We start from the raw sequence: 13,642 nt of genomic DNA, 5'->3' as shown, positions 1-13,642 counted from the left end.
AATTTAATGCTATCAGACTTTAAAGAAATATGTTTAGATATATCAAAATCAAACACCTATTCCAGTATTTAAAATTATTGAGTTTGCAAAGTGACATAAACATAAAACTACAAAGCAACATTAATACAACTTGACATGACTTTGATAAGTAGCCCAAATTATTAAGTATATTAAAAAATTGTTAGCTAGGTTGAAAGAAAAACAACCAAGAATAAAAACACATATTTCACACTCTTTTAAGAGTAGTTCTAACCATTTTTTCCCAATGTGCTTGTGGCATGTTTCCAGTTCTGATAGTAGCTCTGAGAACTATTTATTTTTAAAAAAATACTTTGTCCAGATAAGAAAATTATTTAACAACTCATTGTTTTTACTTTGTTTTTAATGTGAGAATTAAAAAGGGAAATAAATACAGTATTGCTTTACATGTTTTATTAAGTTAAAAAATCCTATCTTAAAGATTCTGTTTCATGAACATTATCGTTTACTCAAATTACACAGTAATAATTTATAGAAATTCTGCTGAAAATATGCAACAAAATTTATTCAAAGTGGCATAACAAATCATTTTTGAGAATTACTTTTATCATGTTTTCTAATAATGTCCATGAGATTAGCTCCTGTAACCACATCATTTTGTGTCTGTTTATCTTTCTGCTGTTCCTTTCTCTTCTGGTCGTGAAGGTAGGGGGAATTTAATAACTGTGGAGGAAGGATAGATCCTGTGGGCTTTACTCTTTTTGCAATATCCCAGAAGAGTCTTTTTGAATTGTTATTGATGAAAGTAATTGCTGTTCCATTTTGACCTAATCTCCCCACTCTTCCAACCTGAAATAAAATGCAAAAAAGACATTTTCAAAATGCTCACATAAAACCTTAATGTCTCTTGAAAGAAAAATGAAGATTATTATTTAAAGAGGATTTGCTAAGATTGACATTCATTCAGATAGCAGTTTTTGAACTGTGTGTCTCTGCCTTTAAATATCAGTTCTTTAAATATTTTTAAAGAAACAACCCAAGTAAAAAACTGGAGTGATCACATATAATACAAGTAAGTATTGTTTGTGAAAATCATGTTTCAGTTATACCCGTGTGTGTGGTAGTAGTGGTGGGAAGAAGGTAATGATAAAAATATTTCTCACAGTGGGTGGGATAAGGTAAAAAAATTTTGGAAGCCTTACATCAACAACAAGAGGACCAGGCTGGGGCTGGGGCTCAGCGGCAAGAGCACTCGCCTAGCACACGTGAGGCACTGGGTTCAATCTTCAGCACCACATAAAAATAAAATAAAGATATTGTGCCCACCTAAAACTAAAAAATAAATATTTAAAAAAACTATTTGCTTTTGCATACTAAGTACCTAATACGTTAGATTTAAGTGGATTCATTCTTTCATAGTTATTCTTCACTTTCACAGAATTAAATGGACACATATTTGTAATGAAAATCCACAGTAAGACCCCAAATCTACTTGTCTTCAAACATAAAATAAAAATGTACCGAGAAACTCTTCAGAAGAAGGAGAAATACAATCATTTCTGCTCTTAAATTGAAATGTAAGCCTTAAAGGTCTATATTTAATGCCCAAATCAATAGATGGTTTCTACCTACCAATATAAAAAGGCCTTTTTAATACTGTAAAAGAAGCCTCTAAAGAGCTTAAATGGGGGGGGGGGGCTGGGGTTATGGCTCAGCGGTAGAGTGCTTGCCTAGCACATGCGATGCCCTGGGTTTAATCCTCAGCACCACATAAAAATAAACAAACAAAATAAAGGTATTGTGTACAACTATATCTCCATACTTTTAAAATTTTATCTTGAGACAGGGTCTCACAGAGTTGTTGAGGCTGGTCTCAACTTGCCATCCTCCTGTCTCAGCCTCCCAAATTGCTGGATTACAGGCATGCGCCACCACACCTAATGAATGAAGCCACTTTGGACAATAGTCTGGCAGGTTCTCAAAATGTTAAACATAGAGTTACCAAATGAGCCTGTGATCCCATTCCTAAGGTACTAGTCCAGTAGAAATGAAAACATGTGGACACAAAAACTTGTACATCAACATTCACAGAAGCATTATTCATAGTAGCCAAAAAGTGGAAACTTTTGGCTAAACATCCAGCAACTAATGAATGAATAAACAAATGTGTGATACCGACACAGTGGACCATTACCTGGCAATAAAAAATGATGTACTAATATATACTACAACATGGGTGAACACTGAAAACATTATGCTTAGTGAAAGAAGCAAGTCACGGAAGACCACAAACATGGATGTTTGCAACAACATTATTTAATAAACTAGAAATATTCATTCATCAATAAAAGATTTTTAAAATAAATAACAGTATGTACACACAACATATTACATTGCAGCTATCAAAACAGAACAAGCCAGATTAAATAAGAACATTTAAAGAGAAAACAGTGTCTGCTCATACAGAAAGCACTCAATACACATTAACATTTATACCTATTATGTGTGCTGATAAGGAAAGATACCTAAGATATATTTAGTAAAGAAAGCAAGGCATAGAACAGTTGGTATGATGTGGTCCCATTTATGTATGTGTGGTATAAACATGTTCCTATATACATATGTATGTGTATATACACATGTGAGTAGATATGTGTGTATAAATATGCATGCATAAGTTTGTATATGTATATACATGTGTGTGTATGAAATTCTTTTTTTTTTTTTTTTTGTTACTGAGGATTTAACCCAGGTGTGCTTTACCACTAACCTACATCCCCAGCACTTTTTATTTTTTATTTTGAGACAGGGTCTCACTAAGTTGCTTAGGGCCTTGCTAAATTGCTAAGGCTGGCCTCCAACTTGTGATCCTACTGTCTCAGCCTCCCAAACAGCTGGGGTTACAGGTGTGCACCACCATGCCTGGTGGAAGTCTTTTTTTGAAAGAAAATACACTTCAATTACTTGAATAATCAACTCCTGTAGGATATTAATTCAATTCCCTGATGTGCAGGTAAATGAGGTGGTGCCAAAAAATAAATTTAAAAAAGAGAAGTACTTCTATATTATAAGTAAAAATAAAAGAAACAATGTATTATAGGAACTAAAAGCATTTCAGTGGATGATTCAAGCAAATGTGGTATTCAAAGGTGATTCTAAGAACATCAGAGAAAGGCTTCATTTGGCAGGTTTGTAAGTGATGCCCGAGAAGGAAGACAGGTAGCAGTCAGTAAGATAACGTGGCGCTAAGAAAAGGCTCTATTTCTGCTAGAAAGAGAAGCTATTGTTACCTTTGGCAGCAAAGGAAAGGAATGAAATTTTAAAAGGTGAAAGTCTAGAACCAGTAAGGATACAAAGAGGAGATGAAGACAAGATTCCTAAAAAAACAAATACTTTAAAGGATCAATTTTATTTTAGTCAAATATATCAATTTAAAACAATCTTTCAAAACAGTTTTCTTTTTCTGATTATAAAAGCCATTAATATGCTCTATGAAGAATAAAAAGAAATTTAATGTCTAAATTTTTTAAACTAACATTTTATGTAACTTACCTCCAGTTTTTTTAAAATGTATTTTAAGCATATACATAGCTAATGAAACCAAAATTTGACTTATATTCATATATGTTTTAGGAACAAACATACATAGTTTTCTGTTCTGCCTTTTTTTTTTTTTTTTAACATAACACCATACTGACAATGCCCTCTCCAAAAAGATCATTAACAAAACGGTGGTAACAGAACTTTCGTACCTGATGCACGTACTCATCCATACTTGAAGGCATGTCAAAATTCACCACCAGCTTAACACTGATCAAGTCAAGGCCTCGTCCCAGGACCCCCGTGCTCACCACAACTTCATAGTCTCCTTCAAGTAATCTCTTTCCAAAACAGCAACAAAATTTATTATTCAGAATTCATTTTATGTGGTTTTATGCAATTCTCATACCTTTTTTTTTTTAGAGAGAGAATTTTTTTTTTTAATATTTATTTTTTAGTTTTTGGCAGACACAATATCTTTGTTTGTATGTGGTGCTGAGGATTGAACCCGGGCCACACGCACGCCAGGCGGGCAAACTTACTTACTTCAATATATTTTTGCAATGTCTTTCCAATAAACAAGTCTTCTCATATCTGAAACCTACATGGAACTGACTCTATTAATTTATTCAGGCAAATCTTTTTCAGAAGTAAACCTGCTCTGCTCTAGGTCAAAGCGTCCTGACTTCAGAAATGTTGAATTCTAATTTAGTAATCCATTTAGTACAATTCCTAGAGAACAGGGTTACTGTTCCCAAAACACAGAAGCCTGAGCAAGAGGAATAATTAACTTCATGATCACTGCTTGCCTGATGTTCTCACAGTCATTAAAAAAAGTCTGCTTTAAAAACCAGCTGGTAACATGTTATCTCTTGAAAGTGTGGCACAACAGATTTACTGCAAAGAGAAGATCCAGTATTTAGTGTCAAACCTTCAATATGTTTTTCCTTTCCATTTGTGACTTCTCTGAATGTATAGATGTGCTTTTCAGACCTGTGACTTTCTGAACTGCCTCACTCAACAGATCTGCTCCTAGTCTGCAGTCTACAAATACCAGCACTGGAGGCTTAAAGAGTTTCTTATCCTGAAAAAATCAAAAACATTTAAAATTATTCACATAACATAATTTACAATGGTAGGTTTTTCTGAAAGCATTAGTACAAGCTAATTATTGAAAGGTTTATAAATATATAAATACATACTATTAAGGAGATAAAAGGTATGTTCTGTTAAAATGAATATTTTCTTTAAAATATGCATAAACCGAAGCCAGTCTTCCACCCCTCACAGTTTTCAATCATTAATATTGCAAATGTATATTAAAAAATTAAAGTGTAATCAGTGTAGTTCTAAAGGCTGCTCACAAGCCATATTTAACTCAATGCTGTGTGTGTAATTATGCTTGTGCATATCATCCACTTCACAAATTTCTGTTTAAATCAGCAACAGTTAAAAATTTCTCAAGGACAGAGGAGCCAAGAAATACTAAAATTTTTCAGAAAAAAAAATTCTTGATGATAATTTGATACATAAAAACTTTTCTATAACAAGGGTAAGACAAACCCACCCTGCATCAATATAGCATGTATTCACAAATAAAAATTTATTTGATCCTCACAGAATTCTGACAGATAAAGCAATTCATTATTAAACATCTACCAAATTCCTCAAAAAGCTGAATCTAAATATCATTCCCTTTAAGAGCTGTGAAAAATGCAAACACAATCTACAAAACATGGTTGACTGCTTCATTACTCACATTTAAGATTTCAAATAGTTTTTTCTTCTTGGCTGGGTCTTCTACCCACAGGATAATCTGGCGCACATTGGCACAGGGTAGATTCTTTTCTCCTGCGATCACTCTCACAGGATTATGCAGAAGCTGGCTAGCCAGTTGTTCTATGCTAGCTGGAATTGTGGCTGAAACCAAAATGGTCTGACAATCATTTGGAATGTTTTCCAAAATGTCAAGCACTTGTTGTTGAAAGCCCATCTTTAGCATGGTATCAGCCTAAAATAAAAGCATTTTGAAGTTAGTCTTGCTTAACATTAAACAAGACTAATATGATTAAAAACATAAAAATTAAAAACACACAAGAAAATATACCAAAATGTCCAAAAACAAAGGATCAACAGGGAATCTTTTTTTTTTTTTTTTTGGTGGTGCTGGGGATTGAACCCAGGGTCTTACACATACTAGGCAAGTGCTCTACTGCTAAGCTAATTGCTGGCCCTCAAAAGAGAAAGTTTTACATACAATTATAAACGGTACAACTAAATATTTACAACGATATACAAAGATTGCTGTTACAGCATTATGAATAATTGCAAAAAGTATACACATTCTAAGTATCCATCAATAGGGGACTTGGTAAATTATGATAAATCGATGTAACAACATTATGATGTCATGAAAAATGATCAGAAAGCCCTTTATTAGATAAGGAATGATTCTAGGGGAGGAAAAGCCAAGTACAGAACACTGTGGATAATACAATGCTATCATGTTACAAAATATTTTATGTGTATACACTCAAGAAACTTAATTGTTAACTGTTAACAAGGGAGAAACCTAGAGGGTTTATGGGGAAGCAATTTCACTTTTAAATTTTATTGCAAGGTTTTTATTTATTTATTTTTTACCATTAGCATACAGTTTATTTATAACAAAATATTATTTTAAATAAAAAATTTTAATGTTGAGGCTGTATGGTCTGAATGTTGGTATCCTCCCAAATTATTATGTTCAAGTTTTACCCCCAGTGTGGTAGTGTTATGAGGTGGGACCTTGAGGAGATAATTAAGTCATGAGGGTTCCAAGGCTGAAGGGAGCTGCTCTCCCCCCTGCTGTGTGAGGACCTAGCAAGAAGGCACCATCTTTGAGGCAGAGACCCTTACTGGACATGGAATATGCTGGGGCCTTGATCTTGGATTTCTCAGTTTTCTGAACTGTGAGAAATAAATTTCTGTTGTTTACGATGGAACACTGAGAACATGTACATGTGTACACACACAGAGTACATTCTGTAAACAACCCTCAATGATCCCCCCAAGTGCCACTCACCTCTCCTACCTGGGAGAAGCAGCCTCTAGGCCTTTAGAACTAAACTCCTTCTGCCTGTCTCCTACCAGCTCTGAAAGTTGTCTGCACCCGCTGTCTCCATTCCTCTGCTTTCTCACTTCCACTCACTGTTCCACCCACTACCCTCACCCCCTCACCTCACTGAAGCTACTCTCTTCCAGGTGGAAGTCATTACCCATGAGCCCAAATCAAAGAGAGTCTCTATTTTTACTTTTTTAAATAATAGAATATGCTCACTGTAGAAAACTTGGTAGACACAACAAAGCAAAAAGAACTAAATTCACAATGCAGACATGACCTCCTCCCTTACTTTCAGTCAGTCTCTGAGGTGTGTCTAGAAATGCCTCTCCCCACTCCCACCCCACTGCTCTGTGAACCAGTCTTCTGGCTTCCTGGCTATTCTTCTCATCCAGAATACCAGTCTGATTATAGTACATTCCTGCTTAAAATCCTTTGAGGGTTCCCAATGTGTACACATTAAAGTCTGAACTCTCAAGGCCTCTTACAAACCACACACAGGAGGAAATATCTGAAAAGAAATAACACTAATTATGGTTATTCTAAGGTGGTAGGGATATGCACCCGTCCCCATCCATTTGCCGATTCATCTTCAATGTGCATGGATTACTCATAAAACATAGTTGCCATTCAAAATGCATGATGGGCATAAACAAAAATTTTTAAAAACCATCAAAAACAGAAGAAAAAATACCAGAATAGAAAAACCACAAGTAGCAAGGATAATTATACAAATACAATATTCATGTGTTGAATCTCCATTTAAATTGCATTATTTTGAAAGTATGAATCAGACATTGGGGAAACCTTGCTCGTTTTTATTATTTATTTTTTAGTTGTAGGTGGAGACAGTATCTTTATTTCATTTTTATGTGGTGCTGAGGTTTGAACCCAGTGCCTCACATGTGCTAGGCAAGCGCTCTACCACTGAACCACAACCCCAGCCCCAAACCTTGCTCTTTTTATACCTTAGTTTTCTACTTATAAATTCACTTCCTACTTTACGGGGATGTTATCAGGTTAAAATGTAAAAAACATACTTGTAAAAAATTCTTCAAAATAAAAGTACTAAATAAATATAAGGTGTTATAAACATTAGAACCACTTAAAACAAAGCTACTCAGAAATGCAATAGTAAGTGGTAAACGGTGTAAGACATGAGAAAAAGAGGTTGACACAAGTGTTCCCTAATTGTAAAACAAACTTTGCCCAACTTTTCTGAAAAATGTTTTTGATATTGCTTACATTTCTTCATTACTCGTGACTTCCTTAATGTGTGAGAATGTGACTTCTACCTCTATTCACGGTCCTAGGGATAAACATTTAATGGTCAAATCATTACTGAGTAGCTAACTGTGGTTCAGAATTCATATGAACTGAGCATTTACTATGTGCCAAGGACCTTTCCAAGTGCCATACATATCCTCATAATAATCCTGTGAGGTAAGCATTGTTATGACCCCCATTTTACAGATGAGGAAACAGGTATATCATACAGAATAATAACAAGTTATTAAGGGACAGTGGCAATCTGGCTTTAGAACCTGCATTATAAATATGAAGCTGAAATGCTGGTTGTCAGGTGGTCAAGGAACACAGAGACCCCACTTCCAAAGAACTTATGTCTAACAGGGAAACAGATATGTCAACCCAAACTGACAAAATTCATACACTTGAAATACGTATTTAAATTACCCATAACATAATTACCACCATCTCCTTCAAATACTTATATTCTTCCCTCATGGATTTTCTCCTCCCTAGTGGCTACTCTTTTTTTCAGACTCCTTCTTTTCTGCCTGGTCTCTGTACGTTGGACCACCTCTGTACCTGGAAAGCCTCATGGGCTGCGTCGCGGGACTCCTTTGCTTCCTCATCTGTATTCTCCCTAGATAACACTAACATGTTCCATGGCTCTGAATACCATATACACATCAGAGTCCCCAAATCTTATCTCTGGTCACAACTGCTTCTCAGCAAACAACTGCCAACTTAACATCTCCACTTGGATCAAACAGGCCCCTCAAATTTAACATATTCATAACAGAATGTTTTATTTCCTCCCTATTCCAGTACATATCTGGTGAAATGACATCATCAGAAGTCCCTACCTCATCTCCTCTTCATTAATCACCTCCTCAGTAACAATGCTGTTGACACACTAACACATCCCAGTGCGGTCACTTTTCTCCAGCTCACACTGGAGGTGCTGCTCCTATTCCTGTCATCTTCCCTCCATGACGCATTCTCCTCAAGCAACCAGAAGGCTTCTTCAAGAATACAAATCAGATCTTATCACTGCTCTACTCAAACCTGCTAGTAGTTTCCCATCACACTTAGAGTAAAATCCAGCCTCTCACCAGGGCCTTGAAGTCCTACAAGCCCTCATGCTGTATACTTCTCTAACTTTATCTCCCACCACTATCCCTTATTGTCCTTGATCCCGCTACACCAGCCTTCTTTCTGCCCCCAAATAACCCACACCAGCCTCACGTCAGTGCATGTGCAATGGCTGTCCTGTCTAAAACAGTCTTCCCTCCACATGGACCTCCACATGGCTGGTTCCTTCTCGTTCAGATTTCAGCATAAGTCACCTTCCCAGAGAGCTCTGAACTACCAATCTAAGGTAGCCCACCAGTTGTCTCTGTCACATTACTTTGGGTGGGTACAACTGCCACAGCCCCATGAGGTAGAACACTCATCTGTAGTACTTTCCACTGTAGACTCAAAGCCAAAAGTAGTATACAGCACATCAAAAGCCCTAAAAATGCATTTCATTAATAAATGAGCATTCCTTAATTCTAAGACCAAACAAGCACCTAACTACATGTCAGGTAACTTACTAGTCAGTGTGTCCTAAACCTCTCTGAAGGTAAAAATCACCTGGAGTGAGTTTTTAAAGATTCCTAGGCTCCAACTTAGAACTACTGAATCAGAATATCAAGTGAGAGTCTGATCTTGTATTATATTCACCAAGCATGCCAGGTGATTCCTATCATTAGGGAAACTTGGGTAAATACCATGCTTAATTACTGGGATACGGCTGAGAACACAGTGTAAGAAAAATAACAAGTTCTGTGTACAGTTCAACAGAGCAGAGAGGAAAGAAAGTCTAAAGCCTGCCTGGGAGAGTGAGGGGTGGTTTCAGAGCCACAGACACTCACAGAAGATAAATGTGTCAGGAGAAAATTCTAGTCCAAAGGAAAGGTCTCACTGGAGACACAGAAAGGCAACAGAGCAGAGTTTTTAAATTTCAAAGGGATTATCTTGGTTTTCACCCCTGGTCATTCCTGTGTCCTAACCCTTCTCTTGAAACAGTGGCTTCTCTCCTTCAAGGACAGCATTCATTCTCAGCTCCTCTCTGGTCTCAGATTACTCTGTTTACTGCTTTGTCTTCCAAACAACCAAGCCACGTCTCTCCAAGCTCCCTCTCTTAGAGAAACCATCATGTCAAGTCAATTCTAGTGCACGCTTCTTACACATACAGTTTCACTTAGTCCATCATCCACACAAAATTCAACATTCTCAAGCCAAACTTAAATAGTATCACCCAAACCCAACAGTTACCCACTTAACCTTTTCTAAAGTTAAAGGCACAACTTATAATTTATGGAGTCACCTCTGTCACTGCCTTCTTCTGCTGCTCTCATATTAAGTCATCAGGAGACTCATAAACAATTATAGTACTCTCATTTAACCCTTCAGTCCTACTGCCTCCACCCTGTCCCTGACCCCTTCACCCCTTGCCTGGATTGCTGGCTGCTCTGTCTCAGATTCTTTCTTCTTTAATTTCTCTTGTACCGAGAAGCAGAGTAACCTTCCTAAACCACCACTTTCAACATATTATGCCCCAACTCAATAATTTAGAAAGCCTCATTGTCTCCCACATGAAATCCAAATTCCTCTGACTCCCTTTTAGGGTCCTCTATAATTTGACTCCACCCTAACCACCCAACTTTACTTCCTATTGTTTCTTGGGAAGAATTCCTCAAGCTGATTGGTCTCTTTCCTTTTTCCTCCATACAGGTAGTTGGACTTTCTAGCACTGTCTCTTCACTTGGAATATTTGATACATCCTTTATTTTCTGAATCATGTTCCCCCTTTTGAGGCCCAGGCTAAATGCCATTACCTCTGAGAAGCCATGTTTTACAGTGCCAATGGGTTTACTCTCATTTCTCCTTCTGATCTTATTTGTCCTGGACAATGGGCAAACCATATACAGTCCTATTATTTTACCAACAGCTTTTATCTGTGGCAAATGAAGGCCCTCAGGATAAAGTCCAACTGTTACCAGTTTTGTAAATAAAGTTTTGCAGGGGCTAAGGACACGGCTCAGTGGTAAAGCACTTGCCTGGAATGGGTTCAATCCCCAGTACACACACACACACACACACACACACACACAGTCACTGTCATGCTGTATATGTGTATGGACTAGCCGCGACAGAGACCAGGATGGCCCCCAAAGCCTACAATATTTACTATCTGGTATTTTACAGAAAGCATTTGCAAACCCTGCCCTATCTCATCCATTTGAGTACTATTGTTATCTCGGCAGATAGGATAATGTTCTTGCCTTTCGTTCTTCAATAAGATTTCAGCAGGTATTCAAAACTCTATAACTCCTATCAAACTTATCCAGGAGCTGGGACAGGGGTTGCATGTGACAGGCACTCAGTGCAGGTACTTGCTGAACAGGTACTTCTTTTACATTAATGGATGAAATCTTATTAACCAAAGGAAATGAAAATGCTATGAAGAGAACTGAGAATGAATGGAACATAACTAAATTCCATACAAGAATCTTTTCTCAGCCAGGTGCGGTGGCGCACGCTTGTAATCCCAGCAACTCAGGGGGCTGAGGCAGCAGGATTGCAAGTTCAAAGCCAGCCTCAGCAAAAGTGAGGCACTAAGCAACTCAATGAGACACTGTCTCTAAATAAAATATAAAATAGGGTGGGGATGTGGCTCACTGGTTGAGTGCCCCTGAGTTCAACCCTTAGTACCAAAAAAAAAAAAAAAAAAAAAGAATCTTTTCTCAGGCTCCAATGATATGGAGAACTTAGGAACATGAGTTTAACAACAAATGGAAATGTAGTCTTATGGGCAGTATCTGATGATCACATGCAATAAATGAGTTCCACAAACAGACAATGGCAGGAAAATGCTGACTTAGCAGATATTTTAAACTATTGAATAATATAATCTTACATTCTTTAGGACTTTTCAGTCTATGATGCTGAGAGCCATTGCCAAGTAGGAATGACACATGGCAATTTGTCAGCCTACCCAATGTTGCTTAGAGGAAGGACTCTCCATATTGACCCAGGTCATTTGCAGTGACATTGCATGTAAGGTGACCTTGCTCAAGGACCAGGGCGGATCCAGGTTTAGGGTGCATCCTGCTGGGATTAGGGAGTATCCCGCTCCCTGGGTTTAGGGCGGTTCCAGGTTTAAGGTGTACCCTGCTGGGAATAGGGCGTATCCTGCTGCCTCAGGCGCACCCGCTCCTTGAGTTCCCGTTGAGTTCTCACGGGATTCAGAGTATTTGGGATTTTGCCCACAACGTGGATTTGGCCCAGAACGTGAATTTCCCCAGAATGTGTGTGTAAAGTGCCAGTGATAGTTCAAGAATAAAGAGTTGCTGTTTGAATCTACAAGGTGTGTGGTGGCTCGTGATTTTGTGCCCAGCCAGACTGCGGCATTTGGTGGCCCGTACGGGGAACGTCTGAAACTTGGAGGTAAGTGAAATTGCTCGCTTCTGAGGGAAGGCAAGAGAATGGGTGACCATTTCAAAAAACAATGTGTTCTTGTTTTGATTTATTTTGTTTTTATTTCAAGTTGCCTGTCCCTAGAACATTCTCAGGCAAACTGGGGAAAATGGTTGGCTCAAAGTTTCAAGTTGTTCACCCCCAAGGAAGAGAAATTGTTAGAGGAAAGAGGCACCCCAATAAGACCAAGAACAGTTAGGACATATGTTGATACAATACAAAAATGTAGCCCATGGCTTTTTAAAGACGAGTTATTAAGTATGTTAATGGGACCATCATGGTATCCTGTAGAAGGATTTTTCTTCAACAAGAAAGAGATGGCTAATTCTGTTTACTACACTTGTCTAAGATCTTGGTTTTCACAGACATCTGAGTAATTTACAAAGCTAAAGTGCTGAAACATCAACCACTAAATATAAAATCAAGTACTCTTTACTTATTAAGTTACATAAGGTAATATATTTAAACATTATGTGTGTTTTCATAAATTGCTAAATGGAAAAAAGTTTAATATTGCTTTGTGTCTGTGTCTTTGCTAAAACAAGATTACTAAGAGTTAAGATTCTATCATGTGTAATTTATATACAAAGAGTATAAGAAGTTTCAGTTGGGGTTCAATTATAGTATTATACTACCATAAAAAAACACAAAAGTATTTCATCTTATTAAAGTGGAGTAATTTGTCTAAATCAGAAATTTTATAAGAGTTGTTTCAGAATGTGAATTTATAAAAAGGGTTAATGGCTAAAAAAGAGATATTAAAAGATTCAAGATGTGGAAATATATTTTAATATGGAAGGTTAAAAGAAAAAGAAATGTTTCTAGATGAGATAATCTCTGTGTGGTAAAGTAAAAAGTTGTAAAATGCCATTTAAAAAGATTTTGAGGAAACGAGACTTACTTTAAAAGCTTGAGAAAGGAAGAAAGAAGAAAAAGATTTGTACATGGCAGATTGAGACAAAGCTTCTTAACGGAGTTAAAAAAAAAAAGCCTTTGGTTGAAGGGCAGCCATGTAAACTAACATTGAAGCGATTTAAACAAAATCTAAGCCTCTTTTAAAAGAGTGAAGCTGTAGGTGGTGAAAAAGCACATTTAAAAGTACAGTATAGATGATAATTGGAAGGCTTTAAAAGGTTAAATTAAAGGTGGTTAAGATGCCTTCATGGTGGAGGAAAGAGTGCATCATTCGAAGCCTAGTTAATCTTAAAAGCATTACTTAAAAAAAACCCCATGAAAATGGGAAGATAATAG

At 37.0% G+C, this 13,642-nt stretch overlaps 1 protein-coding gene across 3 annotated transcripts in view; it reads right to left on the bottom strand.

Annotated features, from left to right (window-relative positions):
* Positions 1-417: 417 nt before the first annotated feature.
* The window catches only part of Ddx59 (DEAD-box helicase 59), a 30,276-nt gene continuing 17,051 nt past the window's right edge, over positions 418-13,642 (bottom strand). For all 3 annotated transcript variants that reach the window (XM_027945707.2, XM_071600197.1, XM_071600196.1), the window contains 4 exons: positions 5,279-5,530; positions 4,451-4,603; positions 3,732-3,860; positions 418-828 (listed from right to left, as the gene is read on the bottom strand). In XM_027945707.2, the coding sequence (XP_027801508.2) occupies positions 565-828; positions 3,732-3,860; positions 4,451-4,603; positions 5,279-5,530 (798 nt within the window). In that variant the 3' untranslated portion in view covers positions 418-564. The remainder of the gene's footprint in view (positions 829-3,731; positions 3,861-4,450; positions 4,604-5,278; positions 5,531-13,642) is intronic.

Source organism: Marmota flaviventris, chromosome 12 (assembly GCF_047511675.1).
Source record: "Marmota flaviventris isolate mMarFla1 chromosome 12, mMarFla1.hap1, whole genome shotgun sequence".
NCBI classification, from domain to species: Eukaryota; Metazoa; Chordata; class Mammalia; order Rodentia; family Sciuridae; genus Marmota; species Marmota flaviventris.
The sequence above is the reverse complement of the archived record's forward strand: the minus strand, read 5'-3'. Positions and strand labels throughout refer to the sequence as shown.